At 41.9% G+C, this 26,524-nt stretch overlaps 1 protein-coding gene across 1 annotated transcript in view; it reads right to left on the reverse strand.

Moving 5' to 3' along the window:
- LOC147604755 (uncharacterized) overlaps positions 1-7,822 on the reverse strand; it is a 40,672-nt gene extending 32,850 nt beyond the window's left edge. Inside the window, exons 1-7 of the mRNA XM_086794515.1 lie at positions 7,539-7,822; positions 7,333-7,407; positions 5,652-5,799; positions 5,393-5,510; positions 3,076-3,162; positions 2,877-2,989; positions 2,679-2,765 (exon numbers count right to left, since the gene is read on the reverse strand). Of these exons, the coding sequence (XP_086650641.1) occupies positions 2,679-2,765; positions 2,877-2,989; positions 3,076-3,162; positions 5,393-5,510; positions 5,652-5,774 (528 nt within the window). The 5' untranslated portion in view covers positions 5,775-5,799; positions 7,333-7,407; positions 7,539-7,822. The remainder of the gene's footprint in view (positions 1-2,678; positions 2,766-2,876; positions 2,990-3,075; positions 3,163-5,392; positions 5,511-5,651; positions 5,800-7,332; positions 7,408-7,538) is intronic.
- Between the last annotated feature and the right edge of the window lie 18,702 nt (positions 7,823-26,524).

Here is a 26,524-nt window from a genome sequence, read left to right on the forward strand (position 1 = left end):
AACGAAATGAAATGTTGATAGATGGACACCAGCACTGGGGCCGGAACGGGCCGACCTCCCCCCCTCAATATATGATATATTATTGGGAGTATTTAACAAATACAATGCTCCATGGGTTCAATGAACCAGATGATGTCCATGTACAAATGAATACAGTACCAAACAAGAGGCTCGAAGTAGAAATTCGAAGGAGAGCGACCACTTGAGTGGTCCAGTCTCTACGGTCCTGTGCCTTCACTGGACTCCGCGGAGAGCGCCCCATTGGTGTTCCGGGACCACGCACAAACAGGCGCTCCCGTACTAACACCTGGCTCTCCCGATCTCGGCACCTTTGGACCATGGTTCTCCAAAAGCTTGGACTACCCGGCACCGAACGGGTATTAGCCGTAGAGAGAATCCTTTATCAGATTTACAACAAAGTTCTTTACTTAAATCTGAATTCACTCACTTGTAGCTTGCAAATGGAAGACCAATACCCGAGGTGCTTGTATGCAGCTACTAGTAGTGGACACCAAGACACAACAGCCTGTCGAGGAGGTTGAGGAGAGCAGCCTGCTGTGGGAGGCGTAGCCACCTGAAGAAGGGAGATGCCGCCTATGGAAGGGAGGCACAATCCGCCTGCTGTGGAGGAGGAGGCGTAGCCGCCTGCAAGTGGGGGATGAGGAGAGCAACCGCCTTTGGAGAGGTAACGCCTGGCTGTAGGAGCACAGCCGCCAGCTGAAGAGGAGAAGGTGGCTCAGCCTAAAGAGGCGTGGAAGAGCAGCCGCCTGCTGGAGAGGAAAGGGAACACCCGGCTGCAGCCTGCTGGTGAACAAACGCAGCCTGCTGGAGATGGAGCATGCGCAGCCACCAGCTGTAGGTACAGCAGCCGTCTGGCTGCAGTGCACAGCCGCCTGGCTGTAGGAGAGGAGATGGAGGCGCCCAATCGCCTGCAGTAGATAGGCACGGCCTGATGTGCAGCCGCCTGAGAGCAGAAGCGCAGCCTGATGAGAGGACACACAGCCGTCTGCAAGAGGAAACCTAGAGGAGATGGTCGTCAGTCGTGTCTTCTTCTTGGGGTGGTGCTTCCTTTTGTAAAGGTTGGAGAGGAGTAAACGACCTCAGCTGGCCCGCTCCCCACGTTTGCATGGGGGCGGCTAGCTTCATGGTGTGGTGTGGGTAGGTGACCATGCACCCACCCCCACACACACACAGGGTTAAGCGTGGCTCCCCACCTTGGCCCATATGTGGGTGCCCACTTTTAAGTGAATGTGAACTTACAACCTTAAAAAATAAAAGGTTAGAATTAAAACTATTACACCAACAAGTGCAATACACTTACCACATGTTCACATGCAACAAAACTTGTCAGAAGACAGAGCAAACTTCACGACTCACTGGCAGGCGTCCCCGCTCAGTAAGTGACACGTCAAGCAGGCAAACACAAGAATACAAGTCATGCGAAAACAGTTTCAAACATGAAAACATGAGTGCATGTGCAAATAGTATCATGGACATATCTCCCGTTCATGGAACAAGTACAAAATATCTGTCGGGCACAAAAATGGCACGACATAAAACATAAAGTCTTGTCTTCCTATGGAGTGACAGTCCCATAGGTAAAACACAGTTACAGGCACGAGCCTCCCTATGGAGTCACAGTCCCATAGGCAAGACACGGCACAAATACTGGCTCTTCCATGGCGTGACAATCCCATGGATAGAACACAGTCCAGGTCATACACGGGTGGCACCAGTCTGGCTCCCGTCCATACGACACCATCCTGCTAACACACGGATGGCACCAGTCTGGCTCCCGTCCATGTTAAGCAAAAATACTAGCCTCTTCACATGAGACACCAGCCTAGCCTCAAGTGAACGAGACACAAATCTGGAGATGGACCAAATGGTCGGCCAATTGGTGACAACAGGTAAGGTACCAAGGCCACATGCATGCCGTGCAGCTGGACCACCAGACTCTGAAGATAGTGGTTGATGTCCAGCATCAGCAACTGGTTGTGGTCTACCACCACCAGCTCCTGCCTCTTGCCCAGCCACAGCAGGCAACAGTGCAGCTGCATTCACGGTCTGTGCCAAGTACCCTTGTGCTCGTAAGCCAAAAAATCCATATATATCATTCATAACATATCCATTCTTTGCAGAAAGAGTGCAGATGCATGCATGAGCAATCAAATACAAAAGCACATCACAAAATCCAAAAAAAAAGCACTCCCAACCTAACCAAACCCCCACAACCGTATACCATGGACTGTATGGTATTCTCAACCTAGCTAACACATAACAATATACTTTGTTGAGATGCTTGTCAATGAACGCAACCTCAATTTCTCCACTTGCATTGGATTATTCGCATGAAGAAGAGTGTCGTCAGCAGACAGAAAACAATAATAATTGTACCCCTGAGGGTGAGAGAGCTTGTGTTCCATTAGATGCACTCAAGTAGTGTTCCCTTCTTTAAGCCAGAGATGGACAGAGGGATCAAAAGCTATGCTCAAGTTTTGGGTTCATTGTTATCCGTTGTGGCAATGAGATCAATAAAATGATGTAAAGAAAACAAGAAAAAAGAAACAATCCTTAACCCTACCCTAAACCAAACCAAGAAGAAAAGAACCATAGTTGCACTTCATGAATTGTGTATCTTTTAGATTTGTCAGTAAAGCTCAAAGCAAGAACCTTACTGCACCAGTGGGGCCACCAACATTTGCACCACCATTTGTTGGAGCAAGGTTTGCAATTCCCAGAGAGGTAAGCACCAAAGAGATAATCTGTGTGACATGATTCCACACAGAAAATAATAAATATGAACAAGACTATTGTTGCACCCAACAAAAAGTAGAAGTTCTAACAATTTAATTAAAGATTCTCAACAAGCCCACCCTGTTAACATCTGGTAATCCACCATCTCCAGTATCTGGTACATTAAAAGTTCCCATGACAACATTATGTGAAATCTGTGCAGGCCTGTTGCGAGATGAAGCTGGAGACGGATCTTCAAGCATTCAACAGAAAAGAACGTTATTTACACTAAATGCAATTTTTCTATAAAATTGATACCAGCAAAAAGGCCTTGTAAACCTTGTTCTTCTGCACCTGAAGAAGATGGAGCACCGGGTGGAGGCACCTGCCGAGTAACCAAGTGGAGTGTGTGGCCATCTTCAACATCTGTTTCCAGTTACTGAATGGTACCGTTTCACAAGAGGGGGTGTGTGCGTGCATGCGAGCGTGCGTAATGTCTAATGTGTGTTGAATAAAGAAAGTGTACTTTTCTTTAATCAATGCTTTCAGTTCCTATGCTAGATGCAGCAGACAGACCCACAAGTCCAGAGCAAGAATCTCTACGGACCAACCCCCTGACATGGGACATGTGGAACTAAGTGCCAACATGCCAAGCATGGCACTGGCCTAGAAAACCAGGCCTATGCATGACATACATCCAAGCAAACACTGCAACAGCAAGACAAATCCAAAGGCCTTGGGAACAACAAGTTCAGCGATCCTCTTTGTGTTCTGCAAACAGCTTTTTAATCCATGCTAAGCAACAAGATCAAAGAGCTACCTACCCCAGCAAAGCAATTAGTGCTACTACTGCTGGACAGTCAGCCATAATTAAGATTGGTGTTCTGTCATGATGCCTTACAGAAAAGGGTGCCCAAAGTCAAGGGATCTGCTTCTCATCAGATGAGCCTAGATAGGCAACTGATATCAGTAACCTTGCCATAAGTCTTCTAGAATCACCAAGCCTGATAAAGATGACAAATCATGCTTCTTCAAAGGTGGAACAGAGGAGCATTGGCTTAGCCCTCTTCATGCCCAGTTCTAAGCAACCCGTTAGCAGTACTCCACAGCAAATTTTTAGCTAATCCACCAAAAGTTCACCAATGATTGGGTGCAACATTTTGGCTCAATTTCCAACCTTGAGATTTTGATCCAACAATAAATTCTAATAAACATAAAGCTATATCCAAGAAAGCTCCACAAAACAACTCCCGAAACTGATCCTCAAGTGAAGTAGCTGGAGATAGGCCCCCTTTGAGTGTAGAAAACTCATGTGGGAAGCAAAACGCAGCCAAAACACTACTATCCAGCAAAAAATAGCACTCCACCGCCAACAGAAGGCAAGGAACATGTAGAAACCGGGAAACCGTGAAGGCCAAGAACAAAACACAAGTATAGATGCTCCAAAATCAGCAAAACGCTAACTGAAATCTGAAATTCAGAATCCTCCTCAAGTACCAAACTGCCTCCAAAGCCACAAACCAAACAAGAAACCCCCTCTGCAAGTGATCTTTGTCCACTGGAGAAGAAAACGCAGCCAAACAAGGGCTACAAACCTGAAAATTTAGGTCAACCAGTGTCCACACCTCCTATGAGGAAAAAAGCTGAAGAGAAGGTACCTTCGGATCCAACAGATGAAGCCCAGGTGAAGGTAGAGCTACCAGCAAGATCAATTCAGAAAAACGCAACAACCATGGCTGCAAATCTGAAAACGCAGACGTATTTAGGGCAGTAGAAAGGGCAGAATCTGGAAACGCAGAAGAAATAGGTACACCCGAGCCTCATATCAGCAAATCAGCATCAAAAACCTGTAGAAGAAAAAACGCAGCAAATATGCTGCTGCTGGCCTATACAAAACAGGCGACTAGCACTACAAGGGGGGTATGAATGCAGAGAACTGTTGTAGACAGCCACCTATAGAAAAACATAGCAAACTATGTGCTGGTGCCCTAAAAACAGTGCAGAAAAAAGGTGTTCTCAAAGGTCAAACTAATGAAGAAGGACCACGGGCTGCTGAGAAGAAACGCCTGGAAGAGGCAGGCAGCCAGCAACACTTCTGAGAAAAAAACGCAAATCTGTCCACCTTGCTGAAAACACAAAAACGCAAGAGGGAGAGGAGGGAGTATCCAACACTGATGATCACCGGCGCTTTGATACCATGATAGAATGTGCAGCGGAAGAAGGGAAAGTGGAAACACAGGAGAGAGAGAGAGAGAGAGAGAGAGAGAGAGAGAGAGAGAGAGGAAACACAGGTGAGAACCTGCTCTCAATATCATCATCAAAAGGAATACATGTCCCGAGCAAAAGGGGAGAAAACCTCGTATGTGAGGGACTACAGCAAACAAGGCTAAGCAAGCAGTGAGTAATGAGGGAGGCATGCCAGCTATATATACACCTACATGAAGGCAGCCGACTGGAGATAAAGTGCCTCCCTCTGACTAACATGGTCAGTCCTAGAGGCTAAAATAGGACACAAAATAGGAAGCCAGCAAGTAGGGGATGATGTCTAACAAGGGAGGCCAGGGAAGAGTATAGACCTCGAAGAATACCCTATCGCATACACACTCAGCATCATGCACTACATTCCTGCAGGACGTATCTTTGGAGTCAAGGATACTGTAGGCCGACAAATCATGATCATCTTTCAGCACCTTCCCTCTGCAAATCAGGCACTGGCTTTCAGCAGGTACACCTGTCAATGTTGCAATAAGTTCCTTCAAGGCAGGGACCGATACCTGAAAAAAAAAAAAGCATAGCATTAATATAGCGAGATAAAACCTTTAAAATAGATCTAACAAATTAAGCTAGATATAACAGTAAACATGTGCTGAGGCATCAACTTATAGTTCACTCTACGTAAGGCACCATGAACATACATTTTGATCCACGTTGCACGTGTACACTTGAGAGTCCAAAGTCTTAATCTTTATCTCCATCGTTTTAGCCAAGCTGTCACTTGTTTCTACATGAGCATTGTCTCCATTGCTTAGCCCCTCCATGAATCAAACCTTCACAAATGCTTAACTGTTGAAAAGAAATAATAAGATTAACTCTCTCTCTCTCTCTCTCTCTCTCTCTCTCTCTCTCTCTCTCTCGCCGAGCATCAGGATCCTCCCTCTGCCACATGCAGATCCAGGATGCTCTCTGATGCCATGGCAGACTCCCATCATAAAGGCCAAACATCCTTTCAGCCATCAGATCTGTACTGGCCAAGGATGGTATCAAAATAAGCTGATCGTTGCAAGGCTCCCTCTCACAGTGCCATGTGTTTATACCAGAGTCACTGGGAGCAGTTGTTTCTAATCCAGCAAAGTGGATATCCTTAAATAGTTCAAGCACTTGAACCGTACCAAAATGGGGATGACAGATGAGCTCACCCCAGCACAGCTGAAGCAAAAAGGCACCGAACTCGCGAAAGTTTGGTCAGCATGTCAAGAAAACAAATGGGCCGTTTTCCATGATGGAAAAGCCCTCATCCAAGGATTTTCAACCCAAACCTCAATTTGTCCATTTCTAGTCATGGGAAACACATCTCCTACTGTGAATCCTAGGACTCTTATGGTTTAGTTTGATGTTTTTTTCTTCTACGGATGAGACATTCGTGTAAAACCTAGATAATCTTTATGTATGCTTTTCAGTCTCATAGGTCATTTTGGCCTTTTACAGAAGTTAATAGAACTCTCTCTCTCTCTCACACACACACACACACGACCATGTGCATGTCAGTGGGTATGTAGACATGTATTGAGACACATCTGGGCACACGAAAAAGGGGTGGGGAAGAGGAGGGAAAGAGATAAAGAGAGAGAGAGAGAGAGAGAGAGTATACATCTACACACACTATAAAAAAAAAAACACATGCATAATATACAGGTATGCCTGCTGAGCTTGCATCTACAGCTCTAGTATGAATTTAGGCATACATGCATGATTACTTGTCTCTGTGCAAGACATCTAAGATGTACACATACTGGTACACCAAAGAGGTAGCCACACAGACGCCCACTGATCTTGCACGCATAAACCGCTCTATCTGTTGTCAAGAAAATGCCAGGAAAGGCCTGGCCAGATTGGAGCTTACTAACAGACTTGTACACATACTGGTACACCAAAGAGGTAGCCACACAGACGCCCACTGATCTTGCACGCATAAACCGCTCTATCTGTTGTCAAGAAAATGCCAGGAAAGGCCTGGCCAGATTGGAGCTTACTAACAGACTTGCTCGTACATGAAAGTATGTAGCAAATGGTTTGACCCAAATGGTGGCATTCCTGCCCTTTTACATAAGCAAAGGTCAACGCAGAAACCTTATTAAGAGGGTTTATAAATGGATCATAAACCCTGATTAATATGTGTATTAACCAAAGCTTTAGGCTAAATTCTGGAGCAAGGCTCCATGCATCAATCGGAGCTTTCCAAAAACCCTACTTTTTCTGTGTGTATTAATAAAGTCTTTAATTAAGCCCTTGAGATAGGCACTCCGCACCAAGCCAAGCCTGCCAAAGACCCTACATTCATCCAAAACCCCAAATTTAACTGAGGATTAAGCCAATTACCTTCCAGAAACCCTAATTTAATGTGTATTGAGCTGAATTCGCCTTGCAAGCAGCTCGGAGTTAAAACGATACAATCTGCAGAACGAAATGATAACGAAGGCAAAAGGCCTTTATAAAGAGGGCTTGCATACACAACTTTGAAGACACTCGAAGAATCCTTTGCTGCTGCGGTGAAGTCACGAATATGAGGAGGTGGGCACACATACCTGCACACGGCGCCCTTAGTGCGCCGTCTAGATGACGCACACGACCAAGGTTAAGCCCCCTTTCACACGGAGGCTGCCATCTCTACTAAGATGCCTAATCCGTGCTTCACCCTCAGGCTTTTGGTGCTTGCAATGCGCATCGTTTTCCCTCCAGCTTCCCTCTGTTGAAAGAGTCACAACGATGAAGTAGCATCCCAATGGCACGATCATTGTCCCTTCACAGGAATGGTTGGCTACCCAATGCTTCTGCGTCCATGAGCATTTGTGAAGCCTCACTTGTATATATTCACTAGACATATATTCAGTATGTCTGGAAAAAAACTACTTTTATTTTCAGTCTATAACCAAGGCCGACTTCATCTGCCTATTTAATAGGAACACTTATAATTAAGGTTGAAAAGCTTGACGTTCTCCGTCACACCTGGCCTCCTCACCCTCGTCCACACCATCGCCCGCTTCTTCGCCTCCCCTTTCCAACTACCACCCCTACCGGCAATTATTACTTAAACCTAGTCATGGACAAATTTGGCATCGAACATTATCCTGGCAGGTGACAACTCGTTTCTAAAAATAAACACTTGCCAACTAGTTTCTAAAAATAAAGTACTCCTTTCAATCTTTTATAAAATTTCTAATTTCCTAGGGTGCATATTTGGAAATAGTGAGAGGGGACTCAAATTTGTAAGGTCGAATAACTTAATTTTCTAGCATTTACCTCTCTAATTAATTAACGAATCCCAAAACATTTTGGGTGCTTATTCACTAGACATATATTCAATATATTTTTTTTAAAAGCTAGAAATTATATTAAAGTAAAAAAGTAAACAGTATTACAAAGAACCAAAAAGCTTTTTACAATGAGAAGGTTAACTCATTTCTTAAAACTCAGAGTGTAGCTTGCAGCTCTATGATGTCCAGGATATACCTAGACAGTTCCTCATCCCGGGAGATTGTAGCAATAATTTCTTTTTTCTGTGAACCGATTCTACTTCGGTTTCCTTAATGACCTCCGCCGTATCTTTGTCCACATCATCCATTTTGTCTACCAGCAGCATATTTAGTTCTTCAATCTTAACCATCAGCATCACAGTATTACTAACTCCAAATCCCATCGGCATCCCCAGGAGTCTGAATATTACTCCTTCCTGAATACATTGACACCCGTGATCAATCAACCATTGGGGAGGGTCCTTTAACAGGGTTTTGATTCCAGTTTTGGCATGATTAATGACAGAACCAGACGCAATGCAAAAAGTGTTAAGGCATTTCCAAAAAGTTACAATAGACATCGGGTCATTGTGAATCAAACTGTTGTTGGTGTCATCTGCAAATTGCTGTAAGCATAATTCATTGGAGATGCTTGGAATTTTAATTCCTCTCAAACTATCCGCATGCATCTCCTTTTCTACTAACCAGGCCAAAGCATCAGCAGCTATTGCAAAAAGAAGGGGGGCAGGAGGGCAACCTTGATTTCTTCAATGGGAATGAGGGAGACAATACTCCATTTACTGCCACACCCTTGTTGAGGCATTCCCAAAGAGAGTGTGAACAGCCTTAATGAACCTTAGGCCTTGGGCCAATTCCCATATCCTACATAGACTGCAAAATAAAATCCCATTCGAGCCTATCATAGGCTTTGTCAAAGTCACTTTTGAAACAAATAAAATCCTGGTTGGTGTTCTAAGCATGTTCAATTCCTTCCCAAAGTGCAATGATTGCATCAAGAATGTATCTACCCTTAACAAAACCTTTTTGTTCATTTTTGATCCATAAGTTGAGGTTATTTGACAGCCGAATGGCAAGGGCTTTTACGAAAATTTAATATGCGAGGACAGCATAGTGATCGGCCTCCAGTTACTAATCGTTTCTTTACTCCCTTGCTTATGAATGAGTTTAATGACTCCTTCATTAACAACCCCTAGGAGAGCCCCAAAAGATAGAGATTCTCTCTAGACCAACAGAAAGTAGAAGGAGAGGGGCTGTTTAAAAACTCATTTGGAAGTTCGTCGAGACCATGGCTTTTCCAATTTTTCAAGGAGTCAATGGTGTTTTCTAATTCTCCTAGACTGAGATCATTTTCCAACATTGCAGGTAAGGAAGAAGGAACTGTTTTTTTTTCTACATAGGGCAATTTCTACACATGCTCTCTGCTTCTCTAGGGAGCTTATAATCTGTGAACTGAATATGTCACCATAGTAAGAGTGAACAATAGCAAGGTTTTCCACTGTAGATTCATCAATTTTTAATTTTTGTCCCTAAGCATTGGGACCGCATCCTTCTCCTTCTTTTTCTTTAAGTAATTAAAGGTTTGCTTGTTAGGCCTATCTCCTTTCCCTGCCCACCATTCTCTAAGAAAGAGAATGGTGGGCAGGGAAAGGAGATAGGCCTAACAAGCAAACCTTCTTTTTCTTTAAGTAATTAAAGGTTTGCTTGTTAGGCCTATCTCCTTTCCCTGCCCACCTTTCCCTGCCCACCATTCTCTAAGAAAGAGCTGCAGTTCATTGAATTCTATGTCCTCTTCCCTTTTTAAAGCTGCTTTCAATTCTATGTCCTCTTCCCTTTTTAAAGCTGCTTTCAATTCTAGATATTTGGATTGACTAGACAAATTTCCCTTATTTACTTCCTTCTCCACCCTTTGGAGTTCCTACAGAGCTTCTTTCTTTCTTGTTGCTCTATGACTATGCCTCCGCATTTTAGCCTCCCTGAGAAACTTTTGAGTGGACCCAATAGCTTGGGACCATGCCTTTGTCGGGAATGTTGCAAAAGGAACAACTCATGGAGTATCTTTTGAATCCCTTCTTGATTGAATCAAGGGTAAGTGGAACAAGGTAGGGTCCGCATGGAACTAGCCAACCTTAGGATGAGAGTCAGCGGTGTCAAGAGAAATCAGAATAGGCTTATGATCTGATATTTGAGTAGAATCTAACACTCTTATGAAAGTATTGCAAAATACTTTGGCAATACGCTCACTTAGATAACATTTGTCCAACCTTGCCTTTCTTAGAAAGGAGTCAGATCTCCCATTGGACCACGTAAAATCTGCACTTGTGGCAAAATCAATAAGATCATGAAACCCTTTACAGGCAAGCCAATGTTTACGTTTAGATCCCTTTAGGGTGAGCCCCAATCCCAGAAGCCTGTCTTGCTTATACTCCATCATATTAAAGTCCCCTATAAGAATAATAGGAAGATGAAGTTGGAGGAGGGAATGCCATAGGGATGGTCGGGTATTGGTAGGTCCAGAGGCATACAACGATACCATGTACCATTTAGTGTCAGCGACCATTTCCACTGCTATCCACCTATTGGATTGGTCCACCAAGACATCTTTGATGCAACTCGTCCATTTTTTATGGATGCCCAAGGCAGTGCCTCCACTCTCAGCGGTATGATTAAAACAGAACCATATTAAATCCTGAGAAATTTTCTCAAGATTGGCCTTAAGAAGCTGGCCAAGCACTTTGACTTCTTGAAGACCAATGTAGTCAACTTGAAGCTTCTCCTATAGAGCCAATTTTTCAGCTTGGACGCTTTAAGGGGGTCCGTTAACCCTTTTACATATTGAAGGATAAAATCAATTTAAACATTATTTTCTTTGGGTTTTGGAAATATGGCTAGCTCTCCCTAACGCCTTTTTCTCCTGAACAATAGGAGAGTCTACACTCAGGCTAACTTTGGAGATTATCCTTTTTGAGGAGGAGTATTCCTGAAGAGGCAATTCTCAGTTAAGAGGGAAATCCTACCCTCCTATTGACAGGCTAGGGTCTTCTTGAATAGGTATTGGGGAGTCAACTAAGCCACCTCCTCCACTGTCCTTGAGTGCCAGACTTGGAAGCTTCTCTTCTTCCAGAGTAAGGGCGTTTCTCCAGGGATTCCTCCCCTGAAATCCATTTGATCTATTTCTTTTTGAAACCTGCCGGACATACTGAGACTGAGTACCTTGCACCATCTCCTCATCATCTAATGACTTAAGGTCTTCATCTGGTTGTGTAAGGTCGGCTACATCAACCAAGAGTGGTGTGAATCTATTCTGGTTTCTCATGTGGGTTCGGGGCCTAGTAGCTGGAGGTCTTTGACCTTTTCCCTTTTTCAGGACCGTTTGAAAACCATTAGAGCTTGGGGGGGGGGGGACATCTGATTGGGCCTTCTTACTGTTTGGGTCAGGAGGGGGGTTCTTGAGAGGGCAATCCTTAATAAAGTTTCCTTGTTTGTTTTACAGTGAAAACAAGCAGTAGGTAGGTTCTTGAACAAGACTGGCTGGACTATGTTATGATTGTGATCAGCAATAATAATGATTTCTTCAGGGAGTTTCGCATTGAGATCAACTTCGACCAACACTTATGGGTGCCATCGGGGATTAATGTCGAAAATTGGGTGCTGACCTAGGAGTTTCCCTAGTGGTTCAACTATAAACTTTAACCACAACGAATGCAAGTGCAGGGGGAGGTCAGGGAGATCTACCCAAACCAGGAATCTAGATGGTTTAGGCCCGTTAGGAGAGAAATCAGGATGCTAATGAAAGAGGGACAGTGGGGTGTTCCTAGTCATCCACTAGCCTGCCCCTAATATGTTAAGAGACATCTCTACCTCTTTGAATAGAAAGCAATAATAGCTATTTGGCAAGAACTGAATACGTTCAATTTCAACACCCCTGGGAATCCAGTTTGCCCTAACCCAGCTTCTTAGGGCATCCGCAAAGTGGCCTAGGGCCATGACACATTGCTATTAGGGCACGGGACTGGTAGACCATACGCCAGTCATGCACCAAATTAATGGGTAACAAGAAGGATGGTTTACCTTTTGAACCGCAATGGTCTTCTTGCTGAGCACCTGGATCGTTGTTTCCTTCCTGATTTGCAGGCCCAATTTGTAGTCCTCCACCACGGGGGACTAGATCTTTGTGGAGTAGCGTCAACAGCCGCCCAACTTCCTCCTCTTCCAGTAGACTGCTCTTCGTAGAATGCATGGACTTCTTGTTTGTAGTCCTCCACGGGGACTGGATCTTTATGGAGCAGCGTCAACAGCCGCCCAACTTCCTCCTCTTCCAGTAGACTGCTCTTCGTAGAATGCATGGACTTCTTGTTGGGGGGGGAGAAGCTTCCGCCTGGTCGCATCTTTGCAAGGGGTGTTAAGGCTCACCCTAACCCTCCTTGAAACACATCCAAAAAAAGATTACCTGGTGAACCACAACTGTCGTGTGAGGATCTTTCCAATGGCCGAGCTTGTAACCCTCGAGGTCTCCAAGCTTTATAACTCCTTCAGAAGCAATTCCACCACGTCTCCCCACGAGCATTGTCACACCACCGCATTGCACTATGGGTCCTCGTCCCTCCTCTCACCTCACTTTACTCACACACACTCACTAGCATGCATTAGGGAGAGATTAGCAAGACGATTAGCAAGAGCAAGACTCAATTGCACAATGGGAGAGTATATTGTGTTATGAGAGAAATTCACTTATATACATGGCCATATGTGTTCACACTCACTTATACTATGGCCGGCCGGGCACTTTAGGCTCATAAGAGGCCTAATGCTATTACAATGACTATTCTCATAATACATCCATGAAGTACATCACTTAGGACTTCATCCTAACTTGCTACCACACGCTCTTGAAGCAGAAATCACTATAAATACTCCGTCACACCATTATGGGCGCCCGTCCAAGTTGTAGCTTTGGACACTATTGCTTCATATCTTGAATGTATAACCCTCTGGTGTATCTACCGCCGTGACTCCTTGATGTAAGATAATGGGGCTCTTGTTAATCCTAGAATGGGATTAACATTCCCCCTTTCCTGAGTGATGACAATCGCGTCCTCGTGATCATGTTGATAAAGACCTTTGTGTGGGGAGAATGAACAAGCTTTGTCAATGGCTTTGATGTTGAATGACGTTCAATGGTCTTTTGTTCTTCCAGAAAGGAATAAGAAAAGCTAGTTAATGAATGAAGAGGTTAATGGTGTATTGGGAATTCCTAACGAGGTGGAGGGTTTTTGCGAATGATTGCATTTTTATATTTGTGTGAGCCTTTTTTTTTGCTCACTTTGTTTTTGACAATCATCGGCAAGGTTACATGTGATTTTTGTCAGTTGGGGACAATAAGAGATGTTAATAATGGGAGAGAAGAGAGAGAAGGATCCGGAGAGGAATGTAGACTCAATCATCAGAATGAGATGGTGCCCATGTGCTTTTTGTGTTTTTATGTATATTTAAGTGCTCTTAGAAGCAGATTTACATGAAGTTCCAAGAATTGAGTCATATAGACTCTTATTGAACTGCTATGTGTTGAAGTAGTCACTTGTTGGTGAGGATTGAAAGAATTACGCCGACTTGCAAGGCTAAGAATTGAGTCATATAGACTCTTGTTGGTGAGGATTGAAAGAATTACGCCGACTTGCAAGGCTAAGAATTACGCCGACTTGCAAGGCTAATATGGATATCTTCAACTAAGAATTGAAGATCATTGATTTGTGAGAAGATGGTGGCATCGTTTGGAGAGGTTTGTAATTTGAAGGAAAATTCTAGGCGATGGGTTGTATCATTGACTAGGCTTCCGCCCACCATGGCCTCCCCATCCAAAGATGTACCTGGAAGTTGTTGATGGTGAGGCATTGGTGAAAATGTTCTCCAGTGCATGAGTATGGATTCATACCCATGGCTACTACATTAATTTAGCCAAAAGAATAGTAAGCAATAAGCTTAACAAATATATAGTGGCTATTGTGTGACATGGCTTAATCCATGATGAGACTTAAATCGTGAAAGTGTAGGTTCTTAAGCCTTGAGATGGAACTCCTTGAATTTGTAAATTTTGACCTCGATTTTTTTTCTCCATGTGAACTGTTAAGACGTGAAACATTGAGGCGTGAAAGACCAGATGTGAATGTCATGATGTGAAAGTCATGACCTAAAATAGCAGACGTGAAAGTCATGACCTAAAATAGTAGACGTGATAGTCATGACCTAAAATTACAGACGTGAAAGTCATGATGTGAAAGAGCAGACGTGAAAGTCATGACGTGAAACTGCAGACATGAAAGTCATGACGTGAAAGTGTAGACGTGAAACTCTAGAGATTAACCAACTGTGTTTGCACATGCTTAGGATGGATCATTTATCATTTCCAGAGGGGTGACAAGAGCATTATTATTTTGTTCTTGATGTTCTCTTAAGTCTCCATATTTGATCTTGAATTTGTTGCTGAAATGATGTCGAAGCAGTAAGGAAGACTGCTGATTATTTGCTTGAACAGACAAGCTCTTGTGTTAGTGCTGGATGCACGAGAGTGGTTGAGGGATTTGCTTATTGTTTCTTGGGCCTCCATTCTTATCGAAAGGTGAAGTTGTTGGGGTTGAAATCGGTGGTGAGGTTTTCTTCACATTGTTCGATTTTGGCAACCATATGATGGAATTACCATCATAGTATCCTTGTTGTTGAAGTACATGCACAGGCATCCATGTTTGATGAACACTGTAATTTGGTTGCGATGTGCTTGGTGTTGAGGCTTTCTTCTTTGTGCAAGCTTAGGGGACTTTGTGATGCGCTTGGGGACCCAAGCTTTGGTATTTCTTTGGTAGTACCCTTGTGCTTGCAGTAATATTTTTGGTACCCACACTTGTTGCATTGGTGGAGTTCTTTGAGGAACTCGCATATGCTTTTGTGGATGGTGTTGTGGAGTACTTTTCTTCTTCCTTGGCTTTCAAGTGCTACATTGAGAAAGAGGTTTTGACTGTCGAGGCGCCAATATTTGATTGGCACCTTTATAGTAGCCTTGAGCTACAAGTAGTTGCTTTTCCACCCACATTTTGATACTATTAAGATTTCTTAATTGCGGTTGTCGTGGCGGAGTTTTCTTTTGGGGTGATGTGGAAGGTTTGGGGCCCTCCTTGACTTTGGTTGGTGCAGAGGCTGTCTGCAGGTTTGAGACTCATGGGCATTGTTGATGATGATGAGGTTAGAGTCTCTTGTTGAGTGGCTATCGATATGACAAGGCGTGTGAGCATGTGGTTGTCTCCTTTGATGAGGTTTGTCGATGAAGATGTATAGGATCCGGGGCCTTTCCTTTGAGTTCCCTATTAGAGATAGATGGTTGGCTCTAGGAAATTCTTCAGGAATAGCTGCTGATTGCAAGGCTTTGGCATCGAACTTCATAGGTGAGGATGGGGTTGATGGAGTAGAGGCTTTATCGGAGTTGGTTGTTGATGCAGATGGTAGGTCATTGTGTAGGTAGAGGGGCTTTTGTGGAAGAGGCTTGTATCCTTTTGCGTTCAGCATCATAGATATCCATTAAAGTTGGATCTTCTTCCTCGCAATATGGTACTGTCAACTTTTTGTCGTTGACCATCATGATGACTCTATCGCTAGCAAAGCACAGTGGTGCTTGGGCAGCAATAGTCCATTTATGCCCCAAGAGTAAATCTACTTCCAACACATACTCAACCACAAAAAACTTGCAAGTGAGGGGGTTAGTTTCAATATACATTGTATGTTCAAAGTACCCCACATGGCATGTTCAAATGTAAAGGTAATCCTTTCAGGATGGGCCGTGAGTGCTGGTTGACCTAACAAATCCCATAGCTCTAGGGTCATGAGATTGTGTTCTTGTGTTGGATAAAGCTGTGCTTGAGCTGTGGTGATTTCATTTGCAATTTCCAATCCAACCAAAATCCTAGGGATCTTTTCAGTAAGATATGTTGGAAGTTCCGGCTCCTATAAGGTTTCTTCCTCCCGACAATTGTACATTGCATGTAGGAGTGTTCAAGGTGATTGTTTGCATGGATTCATCTAATGAATACAATGATTCACTTATCCAAGGTCCGCCAAGGATGACATCATACTCAAGGGAATCTAGGGTGACATGAAATGTAAATTCCATATCGATTGTTCGAGTAGTGTATCTAAAGTAACCTGGAACTTCAATGTTTTGTTCATTGGTTCCTTTTGCAAGACTATTGCTTGTCGGGGTGAGGTTAGGTTGTCCTAATGATACCCAAGTGTCTATTGTCATGATGTTATGACTTGCTCAAGGGTCAAAATCAACGCGCGCTGAACATCATTGCCGATAGGGAAGTCCAACCATACCATGATAGAGACTTCCAAAGGAACCATGGGTGTTTCGGTTATTGTTTCAGCTTCAGATCCTGTATCTGTTTCATATTCCCATTCGCTTTCATCCTTTGTTTGGGTCTCAGCTTTTTCAAAACTACCCAATGCATACAGTGGCACACTTGGCCCTCACAATTCTTAACGAGGGCTGTTTGGAAACTTGCGAGTCCTGACAGTCATAGTTTATGTAGTTCGTTATGTCCTTGTGTAACTCAGGTTGAGCCATTAAAGGTGCAAGTGTTGATATGATTCTGGCTTTATCATGAGAGAAGAGCATTCCTCTGTATGAGGTTTTGAGATACTTTTTTAATCTCATAAGGGAATTATCGATTCCATACGTGCTTTCTCAAGCCTATAGTTTATACAATCTATCTCAAATGACTCTTCTGTAGAGAGTATGTCTTCCTCTTCTTGAAAGGGAAAGCGGTACTCCTCTAGGTTTTGTATCTTGGTTGCTGGTGTAGGTTTGGCATTATGAGGCTCAATCTCAACCGGTGACCCTGTAAGACATTCAACCATGCTAAGCATGCACTCTTGAGCTTGTTTTTTGCGTTCCGTATATGTCATGTGATCATTATTATCCATTTGGGGTGGTTGGGTGGGTTCTAGTTTCGTGATTGGTCTATGTGATGCACTGAGCGACAAGTAAGAACTTATCTCATCCTCACTTATTAGTGATGTACTAGAACTTGTTTTATTCTCTGACTTCCTTTGGTTTGTCAGTTTTTCACTATGTTTACCCATGAGATGAGATCGAATTTTCTTTTGGGTTTTTGTATCCTGTGTCATACATATGGGTGTTGAGGTTTGGATGGTGGTCTTTGATGTGGATTTGGGTTTTTGTATCCTGTGTCGTACATATGGGTGTTGAGGTTTGGATGGTGGTCTTTGATGTGGATGCTTTTGCATCTTGTATAGCTTTTGGCTCTTTCGTGTTTATGTCCTATATAGACTCCTTTTCCCTGTCTTTTAATTCGACCTTGGTTTCGAAAGTTTTTTGTCCTTTGTTTTTCTTGGGTTTAGAAGGTTTTGTTTTCTCTTTTGGGTTCTGTTTTAAAGCATGTTCTTCTACCCATGTTGAGGTATTTTCTTTTACACTCTTCTTTGACTGTTTGTCGTGCCTTGGCTTGTAAACGTGTAAGCACATTCAATGGCACTGTGGCCAGTTGCCCATTTTGTACACTTAAGATGTTAAGAGTTGTATTTTGTGAGACAAGTTGCATTGAAGCAACTCATCTTGGGCAATCTTGGAACATGTGATCAATGCCACATCGTTTACACATGGGTCTCAAGGTGTCAGCAGTTGCCCATTTTGTACACTTAAGATGTTAAGAGTTGTATTTTGTGAGACAAGTTGCATTGAAGCAACTCGTCTTGGGCAATCTTGGAACATGTGATCAATGCCACATCGTTCACACATGGGTCTCAAGGTGTCAGTGACTATGGGCATGGAAGTATTCCAAAATGTGTAGTCTGCCACCTTGTGAGGTCCACGACAATAAAAACACTGAAGTGTCCGATTAACTGCTTCCTGAGCAGTTTCTACCCTTTGGATAGTTTCTGTTTGGTGCACGAAAGATGGAGGTTTTGAGTCCATTGTGGGTGAAGTGGGACACTCTTTAGCATCATGGTCAAAGGTTTTACAATATATGCAGTATAGAAAAACAGGTGCCTTGTATGCACAATGAGGATTGGGATGGTCATAGTGATTGCATTCAACACAAGGCATTTCACTCATCCCTTTTATAGGCATTTCACTCATCCCTTTTATAGGCATTAAGGATGTCTGGTTTTGAAGGTTTTCATCCTCTCTTTGAGATGTTGGCTGTAAGGTTTTAAGCAAGGCTGCATAAAATTCCAAAAATGTCAATTCTGAGATCAATCTTTCTTTTGCCATTGCTTCACTTGGTTTAGATGAGGAACATCTCGTAGCATGATCATCTTCTAGCATGTTGTCATCTAAACGTATTGCTTCTTTGCAACATTGATCGAATGTTTTCGGATTGGATACAATGATCATGTACGCTGTTATTCTTTAAGCTCATCATGAAACATCTCCTCAATTGAACATCGTTTAATTTTTTCCATGACTCATAACGTGAGTCCAAGAGTTTTATCCGAAGGATAAAATCTCTAATGGATTTATTTGGTTGACGTTCAATTGAATAGAGTTATGTTGCACTCCACTGATCACCTTGTCTAGAAAAGCCATGTATAAAGGCTGATTTCAAAGTTTTGAAGTTAGTCTTGATCATTGCCATCAATGCGATGAACCATCAACTAGCTTTTCCTTCTAAGCATAAGTTCAACGCATGTACCTTAGTGGGGCAGTTGGGATTTCCAAAGGCTTCATCTGTTCAAGCTTTTGAATGAATTAAACAAGGTCTTTTGTTCCATCATATTTGCCCATAATTTTGGAAATTTGTACGGCCATATTTTTATATGAGTCATTGAGACCGTATGTGAGTGCTCTTGTTGGAAGAGACTTACTGAGTCCTTGGGCCACCCCCCTTCTTAGACTAGTCAGTATGTCCAAGGTGTGGGCATCCAGGAAAGGGTTGGTACTTATAGAATTTGCATAAATGTTAGGCAAGGGGCCAAAGCCTGGTGGAATCGAAGTGACAAGGGGTGTAAAACTCGATGACACGCTTGTTATAAGCATGGTCAATGGCATAGGGAGGTGAATTAGCGGCATGGATCTCAATGGCTCGAAGATGTCAGTCTTTGGATTCAGTCCTTGTGTGATCCCTGGCAATCCCTCTATCGTGGCCATGTCAGAGTGCCTAAATGCTCCTTAATGAGCAATCACAGTCTTTTTTTTTGGCTTTGTATACTTTACCACAACCCGTTATAGCCTCAAGAGGCTTGGCGTACTCTTCGTTGGATCAAACGGGTGTTCGTTTATCCTAATTAGCTAAGGCGCTATATGCACGTGAACGATCTTAGAGATTTTTCTGAAAAAAGCGTATGCTAGGAACTTCCCAGATGGAAGAGGAGGTCCTAAAACCTATTTTCCATCACTGTCTCAAGTCGAAAATTTTTTTTTGAGATTTTTTTCCTTGTTTCGCAGCACGTTTTTTAGGGTGATCCAAAAGGAATTTTGAAAAACTTTGTATAAGGGAGTTGTAGTATTTTTGGAGTAATACTAACACCCCCCTCAATGATGAACTAGGTTTTTGGCCCAACGGCAAGTCGAAAGATGCCAAGTGAGCTGGTCCTTCTTCCTAAGAGCCTTGCTGAAGATGTTGGCACAATTTTTCTCTGTAGAGAGAAATCCTCCAAGTCCACTATCTCATCCTCTATCAGCTCCCACACATAATGATACTAAATCTCAATGTGCTTCATGCGAGCGCATGAAACACAGGGCTCTTGGAGATAGCCATGCAACTCTGATTGTCGCATTGCAAGACTGTAGCCTCCCTGATCTAAACTCCCATATCAACCAAGATTCTCCTCAGCCATACTACCTCACATGCAGCAAAGCAAGCTGCCTTATACTCAGGTTCTATGGAAGAAAGTTCCACTGTAGGTTGCTTTTTCTGGCTATCACACCGCCTATAGGAATATATATGGACATGGTTACCATGAGTTAAAGCATCCAATGCTTGTGAGTATCCACCCCCTTCTACACTTAGTACATCCTCCATCCAGAGTCTGTCTAGATCGTGATCTAAGCTCTACTTGAGAGCACACATGTGGACAGCACCATCACTGGCACCTCTTTGGTATAATCCAAATTTTTAATTCTCTCCATTGTGTATCTGTTGTATTGTCTATTGTGCTTTATCTTGCTCTCTCTTTTTTTGTTGTGCCATATTCTTATACCGTGTGCATAGCCACGCACTCAAACTCTGCACACCATGTACACCTACTTGGGTCCCCTCTCTCTAGTCTCTTTCCTCTTCATGTGGCTCCCCATATCTTGTAGTAGTGATGTGGGATTACTCCATGAGTTCCTTGGCTCCTTACATACTCCGCCACAATGCATTGGTGGCAAAACAATTCTAACACCTTCTCTCCAACAATGCATGTGTACCCCCCTTGCCACATGGTCAAATCCTCTTCCAAGATTGTCAACTCAAGTGTCGGTGGCAACCCAAATCTAATAGTATATTCACAAGAATCTAGAGAAGGCACAAAAAAGGATAAAGAAAAAATGGTAGAAAAACTCAAGTATTAAGAGGAGAAGCTTTGAAAATGGACTAATAACAATGTTGCTCTATAAGATGAGATGGGTAGCCTTGGGAAACATCTTAGATAATCAAAGCTATTGAGCCTATAACAATCATGATAGTTGTGTTGTTAATTTTCTTCCTTTAATAATGTATGGTTTTGACTTAATTAAGCAACAACAATATATATATATATATATATATATATATATATATATATATATATATATATACTTTTCTCTCTCTTATATATATATATACTTTTCTCTCTTATCTTATAATGTTTCTAGAAAAAAAAATCTAGGGAAAGATGCTAAATTTAGTATTTGTTATTTAAATTTTTTAATTTGGAAACAACTCAAAGGGAACTCTCAAAGGCTAGGCATCCTATGAAAACAGGGTTAGTCCTGTGAGAATGGGGTTAGTAGCCGTGGTGGTGTTGTTGAGGCAGATTAATGATGTTAATCACTTATATTGAGAAGCATAAACAATCCCTCACATAAACTATAGATGCACCAAGCATTTGAGAGACTAGACAATAGACATCATCAATAGAAATGATAAGCAATGAATACTATGATTACCTTAATGTAAGAGAAATAAGCCTTTTGTCCACAAAGGAACACCCAAGTATAGTGAAAACAAAAGGTATATTGTACAAACCAAACACAAAGTCTCCTCTCATGTACTCAATAAGTTTAGAGACCTCAAATATATAGATATCCTAGAGGTAAGTGTTTAGGCTCCCTAATATGCCTCCACCTTCCCCTGGTTGTCTCACCAGACCCAAATAAACTCATGACTAAACCTACAAACTTCATTTCCTTCCATTTTTTATTATATACATATTATTCAATTATTTGTGTAATTTTTTTAATTCTATTCCTCTTTTCTATTATCTATATTTCTTTTATCATTTTATAAAGGACCATAACAAGGAAGGTCTCTTACATGATACGTATATAATATTTCTCATTGTGTAAATTGATGTGTTATTAACTTTAGGCAAGCATGCCTTTGCAAAAGGAAGTAGAAAGCAAAGACTTAGAGCTCCATTGCAATCTCATCACCTATTTTCTAACATGGTATCATAGCCTCCCTTCTTTGGGAGCTTTATCTATGTGAGAGAGTGTGTAGGTTTTTATAATTGATTTGTTCATAATTCTCTCTTACAATTCGTGAGAGATTTCTTTATTGCATTAGTTGCAAGATTGAGCTGATTTCTTTGACTCATTGAGTGGCATTTGAAGCATCTAATCAAGCTCTAACCACACTCTTTGTGAGTATAATCACATCCATTGATATGCGAGTATTCTTATCACTCTTAGTGAGTTTTCATCATCTTCGTGAACATCATCATGTGTGGTGCATATGCTTTCCCCCCATACTTGTGTGAGTGGCATGTATAAGATTGAGAGAGGGAAGAGCATTGTTTTATCCTCATCTTTGGGTACAAGAGAGTGAGAGGAGAGAAGTATTTATTCCATGTGATAATCTCTATGTAAGAGAAGGCCAAGTTCTTGAAGCATTGAGAGAGAAGGAGCAACAAACAAGCTTGCTAAGGTTGAAGATAGGTGCCATCACCAACAAGAAGAAGCTCTTGAACAACATCAATTGGACTGCAACATTAATGCTAGAGCTACAAAAAAAGGAAGGCATTCTTTACTATTTTTTGTGTGTCAAAACAGTGGTAAAGAGGTCCTGTTTGGAGGCTAGAATTAAAGCATTATACACCTCATTCGTGAAAAGTTGTTGAAGGCTTGTGACAAAATTATTATGTATTAAGCTCTCATGCTATAAAGAGCGAATCAATTCACAAGAAATGCCTAGGTTTATTTACACTCAAACCAAGGCACAACTTAAGATATCTAAGGCATCTCATAAAATTAAAAAGGAAAAGACATTGTCCCACTACTACCATCTAGCATAATCACTTAATTTCTCAGAGCTTATGCGTACTCAAATGCATTTATTTGGGGAAGGTAAATTATGACTTGGTAGTGTGTATCTATCCCTTGTGTGAACTTGGATAGGGTTTTTCATTGTTGCACTTCTCTGTGTGAGGGTCATTCAGTGTGGTTATCATACCATTGTACAAGATCCTTTTATTGATAAAGGATCTCACTTATCACTGTGTGTGAATTGATATAGTGTTGCATTATGTCTAACTTATCGAGTCATCACTATGGACACTTCTTGGAGAAATCTGAGAAGTTTGATGGCTCCAAATACCATACATGGAGCATCAAGATGCATATGGGAGTAGTAGATCGAGAACTATAGGCCATAGCCAATGGCATAGAGAGAAAGCCTTCCAACAAGGACAATTATACTATCACTAAGTGGATGAGCAATGACTCAAAGGCTAATATTATCATTTATCATTTGTGGGTTAGCAGATAACCAAATTCATAAAGTGAGATCCTCCAAGAGCTCTCATGAAGCATGGACTCCTAGATCCATATTTGGTCAAGTTAATGAAGCAACAAGGATGTTTCTTTTTCGAAAGAAGCTATATAGCTTGAAATGGATGACAAGGAACCATGTTAACAATGTCAGGAGTCTAATAGATCAGATCTATGGAGCTGGGGTTACCATTGATGAAGAGGAAGCAGTTTTTATCTTACTTGCTAGTATGCCTAATATGCTTATAAGTAATGTGTGTCTGCTCTTGCAAATGAAACTAACATGACCCTGGCATTAGTTGCCTCATCTTTGATCCTTGAAGAAACTAGGATGGAAGCTAAGAAGACTTCCAAGGAATCCACCTCTCACAGGTTCAAGTGGAATCAGCTCTCATCTCATGGATGAGAAGAAGAAGAAGAAGTTTCTCAAGACTTGCTACTACTGCAAGAAAAAGAGACATGAAGCTAAGGCTTGTTTCAAGAAGAAGTGGAATGAGGAGAACAAGAAGAAAGAAGACAAGTAGCCTGGGAGCAGTCGTCATCATGAGGCAAATGTGGCCACTAATACACTTTTTTAAAGCTTTGTGCTACTTATATTTTTAGGTTCTCTGTGACACTCATTGTAACTATCTTGACTATACACCCTGCATGATATGGATGTAGATCAAGAGAGGGTGTTAAGATTTTAGTGATTTAGCATCCATTTGTATTAGTCCTTAGTATGTGCACCTTAGGGATAGAAGTTCTAAGGCCATAAGGTCTCCAATTATCATGGTTAACTAGAGTGAGCATGGTAGGTAGCACCCTTGATTGAGGAGTCACTTTATGGTGGGTCTAGTGAGACAATCAGGGAAGGTGGAGGTATCTTAGGGAGACTAAGTGGTTACCTCTAGGATATCTATATATTTGAGGTCTCTACACTCATTGAGTACATGAGAGGAGACTTTGTACTTGCTTTGTGCAACCATTTGTTGACAATTTACTTGGTGGTTCCTTTGTGGGAAAAAGTCTTCTTTCTCTTGCATTAAGGTAATCATGGTATTCATTGCTTATTATTTCTATTCATGATGTCTATTGTCTAGTCTCTCATATGCTTGGTGCATCTATTCACTTATTTCATTAGCATTGTGTATGTTTATGTGAGGGATTGTTTATGCTTCTCAATCTAAGTGATTAACATCATTAGCATTGCAATCTCATCACCTATTTTATGTACAAAATGTGGAGAATCTCTTTAACAAAGTGATTTGCAAGGTACGATGATTACTTAAAAGGTGTTGAAGTATTTTCATATCATATCCTGTATTCAATACATGAGTTTGGCAAGTCTAGTTGAGCTCATGACATGGCCGGCATTTTCCTATCATACCCTGCATTCAACACATGAGTTCAACAAGTCTATCTGAACTCATGACATGGCATGCACACAATCGTTCCACTTGATGGCACGATGAGAGTCCCTGTGTATTCATAAGCATGGCAACACATAGAAGAGGAGTGTTCAAAATTTAAGGACGAGCCATGTCACTTACAACTTGGATTGGGTATGGACGGATTCAATTCACTTGGTCTCAGGACCACATAGCTAGTGGTAGTAATGAACTACAATCTCCCTCCTTGGAAGCGCAATAAAGAAGAGTCGTCTGATGCTAGCTCTTCTCATGCCCGGTAAGCACAAGTTCAAGAACATGGATGTGTACCTTGAATCTTTGATCGAGGAGCTTAAGACATTATGGCATGGCATGTGTATGATGTGTTCTGACTGCTTACACAATGTAGCATGGAGGTGAGGGTAATTTTAATGTGAAAAATGCATGACTTTTTGGGATATGGAGAGTGATTTGGTATGTTTTATATGCTTAATCACCTTCTTAAATTATTAAATACAATTTGGATCTAAAAAATAAATATTTATACATTGTGCTTAATTAGGACTCACATCTGTTCTTGTACAATTTGTCGACCATCGTTTCTTACATCATGGCCTATTCATCTCAAAGAAGGTCATGTATGAAGAGTCATCGATTTTTTCCATTTTATCATGAGGAATTTGTTCCATCTACAAAAGGAGTCCCCCCACATCCTCTAAGAGTAGGTGATTGGGAAGTATTCTAGAGAGGATCATCCCATTTGCCACCACCACTGGGAATGACAAGGTACTCAATCTTCTTTCGTCTCTCCTCATATTGGACAAAGCTAAGAATCAATCATCTTCTAGATATGCACATAATTAAAAATGTAGTATCAAATATTTGGGACCATATAATTGGCAAGAGAGATTCTTTAGCGGTTTGGGAGATGGATTGAATGCCTACCCATGACTTGGCCAATAGTTCAAGAGAATGGGAAGGTAATTTTACCTAAAGCACCTTGGATCTTGATAAAGAACTAGGAGAAGAGAGTGAAGGATCAAATTGCCTCATTTGATACCCTTATGGGTGTCATGCATTCTTTAAAGAAGGGGGCATTCACAAAAACAAAGAAGAATGGAGCAACTCAATTGTATGGTCTAAAAATTCATGATTGGCACAAGATGTTGCATGTATGTTCAATTTACTTATATAAGCTTCATGATGGTCTTGCATTGTAACTACATAACATTGAATGCACTGTTTTATGCTACATAGTGCATTCTTCCCATACGCATTAGCGGGTGTGGAGATCAAAAAGTGCGCAAGGCCATCTACAAAATGGGGGCACTGGTGAAGTATGAAAAAGTAAAATCCTAACATGGCTTTATTTTATTATTACATTAGTTTATAAGACATGTCATGCTAATTAAATGGACTCAACTCCATCTTGGGTACATAAGCTCCAAGGATATCCATCCATCCACCACTATTGATGTAGCCCGAGTAATGGCAGTGGAGGTAGTGTGTATGATTGAGGAAAACCTCCCAAGAACTATCTTTACTAATCACTTACGTCTTGTGGTACACTTGATATGGATAAAGTGTCGATGTGCAATGTTGCGCATGCTTGGTGGATGTTCTTCCTTAAGCGTTTCATGAAGACCTTGAAGGATTTTGTTTAGGTAAAGAGCTAGGCCAGAAGGAAGCATGGCAGAGGTTTGGTTAGTGCTAGAAGCATGTGTCCACATTTCAAAGTATCTCTCTCGAGTGAATCCCACAATGCTATGATTGTGGAGTAATGAGGATGATGAGCGCATGGTGTCCCATGTACCACAAGGCAAAGGAAGAGCAAGGAGAATGGACACATCAATGTTGAAGAAGGAGAATGGACACATCAATGTTGAAGAAGGAGAATGGACACATCAATGTTGAAGAAGGTGAATAAA

This window comes from Cibotium barometz, chromosome 61 (assembly GCF_041138505.1).
Source record: "Cibotium barometz isolate CiBa-2024 chromosome 61, ASM4113850v1, whole genome shotgun sequence".
Classification (NCBI taxonomy): domain Eukaryota; kingdom Viridiplantae; phylum Streptophyta; class Polypodiopsida; order Cyatheales; family Cibotiaceae; genus Cibotium; species Cibotium barometz.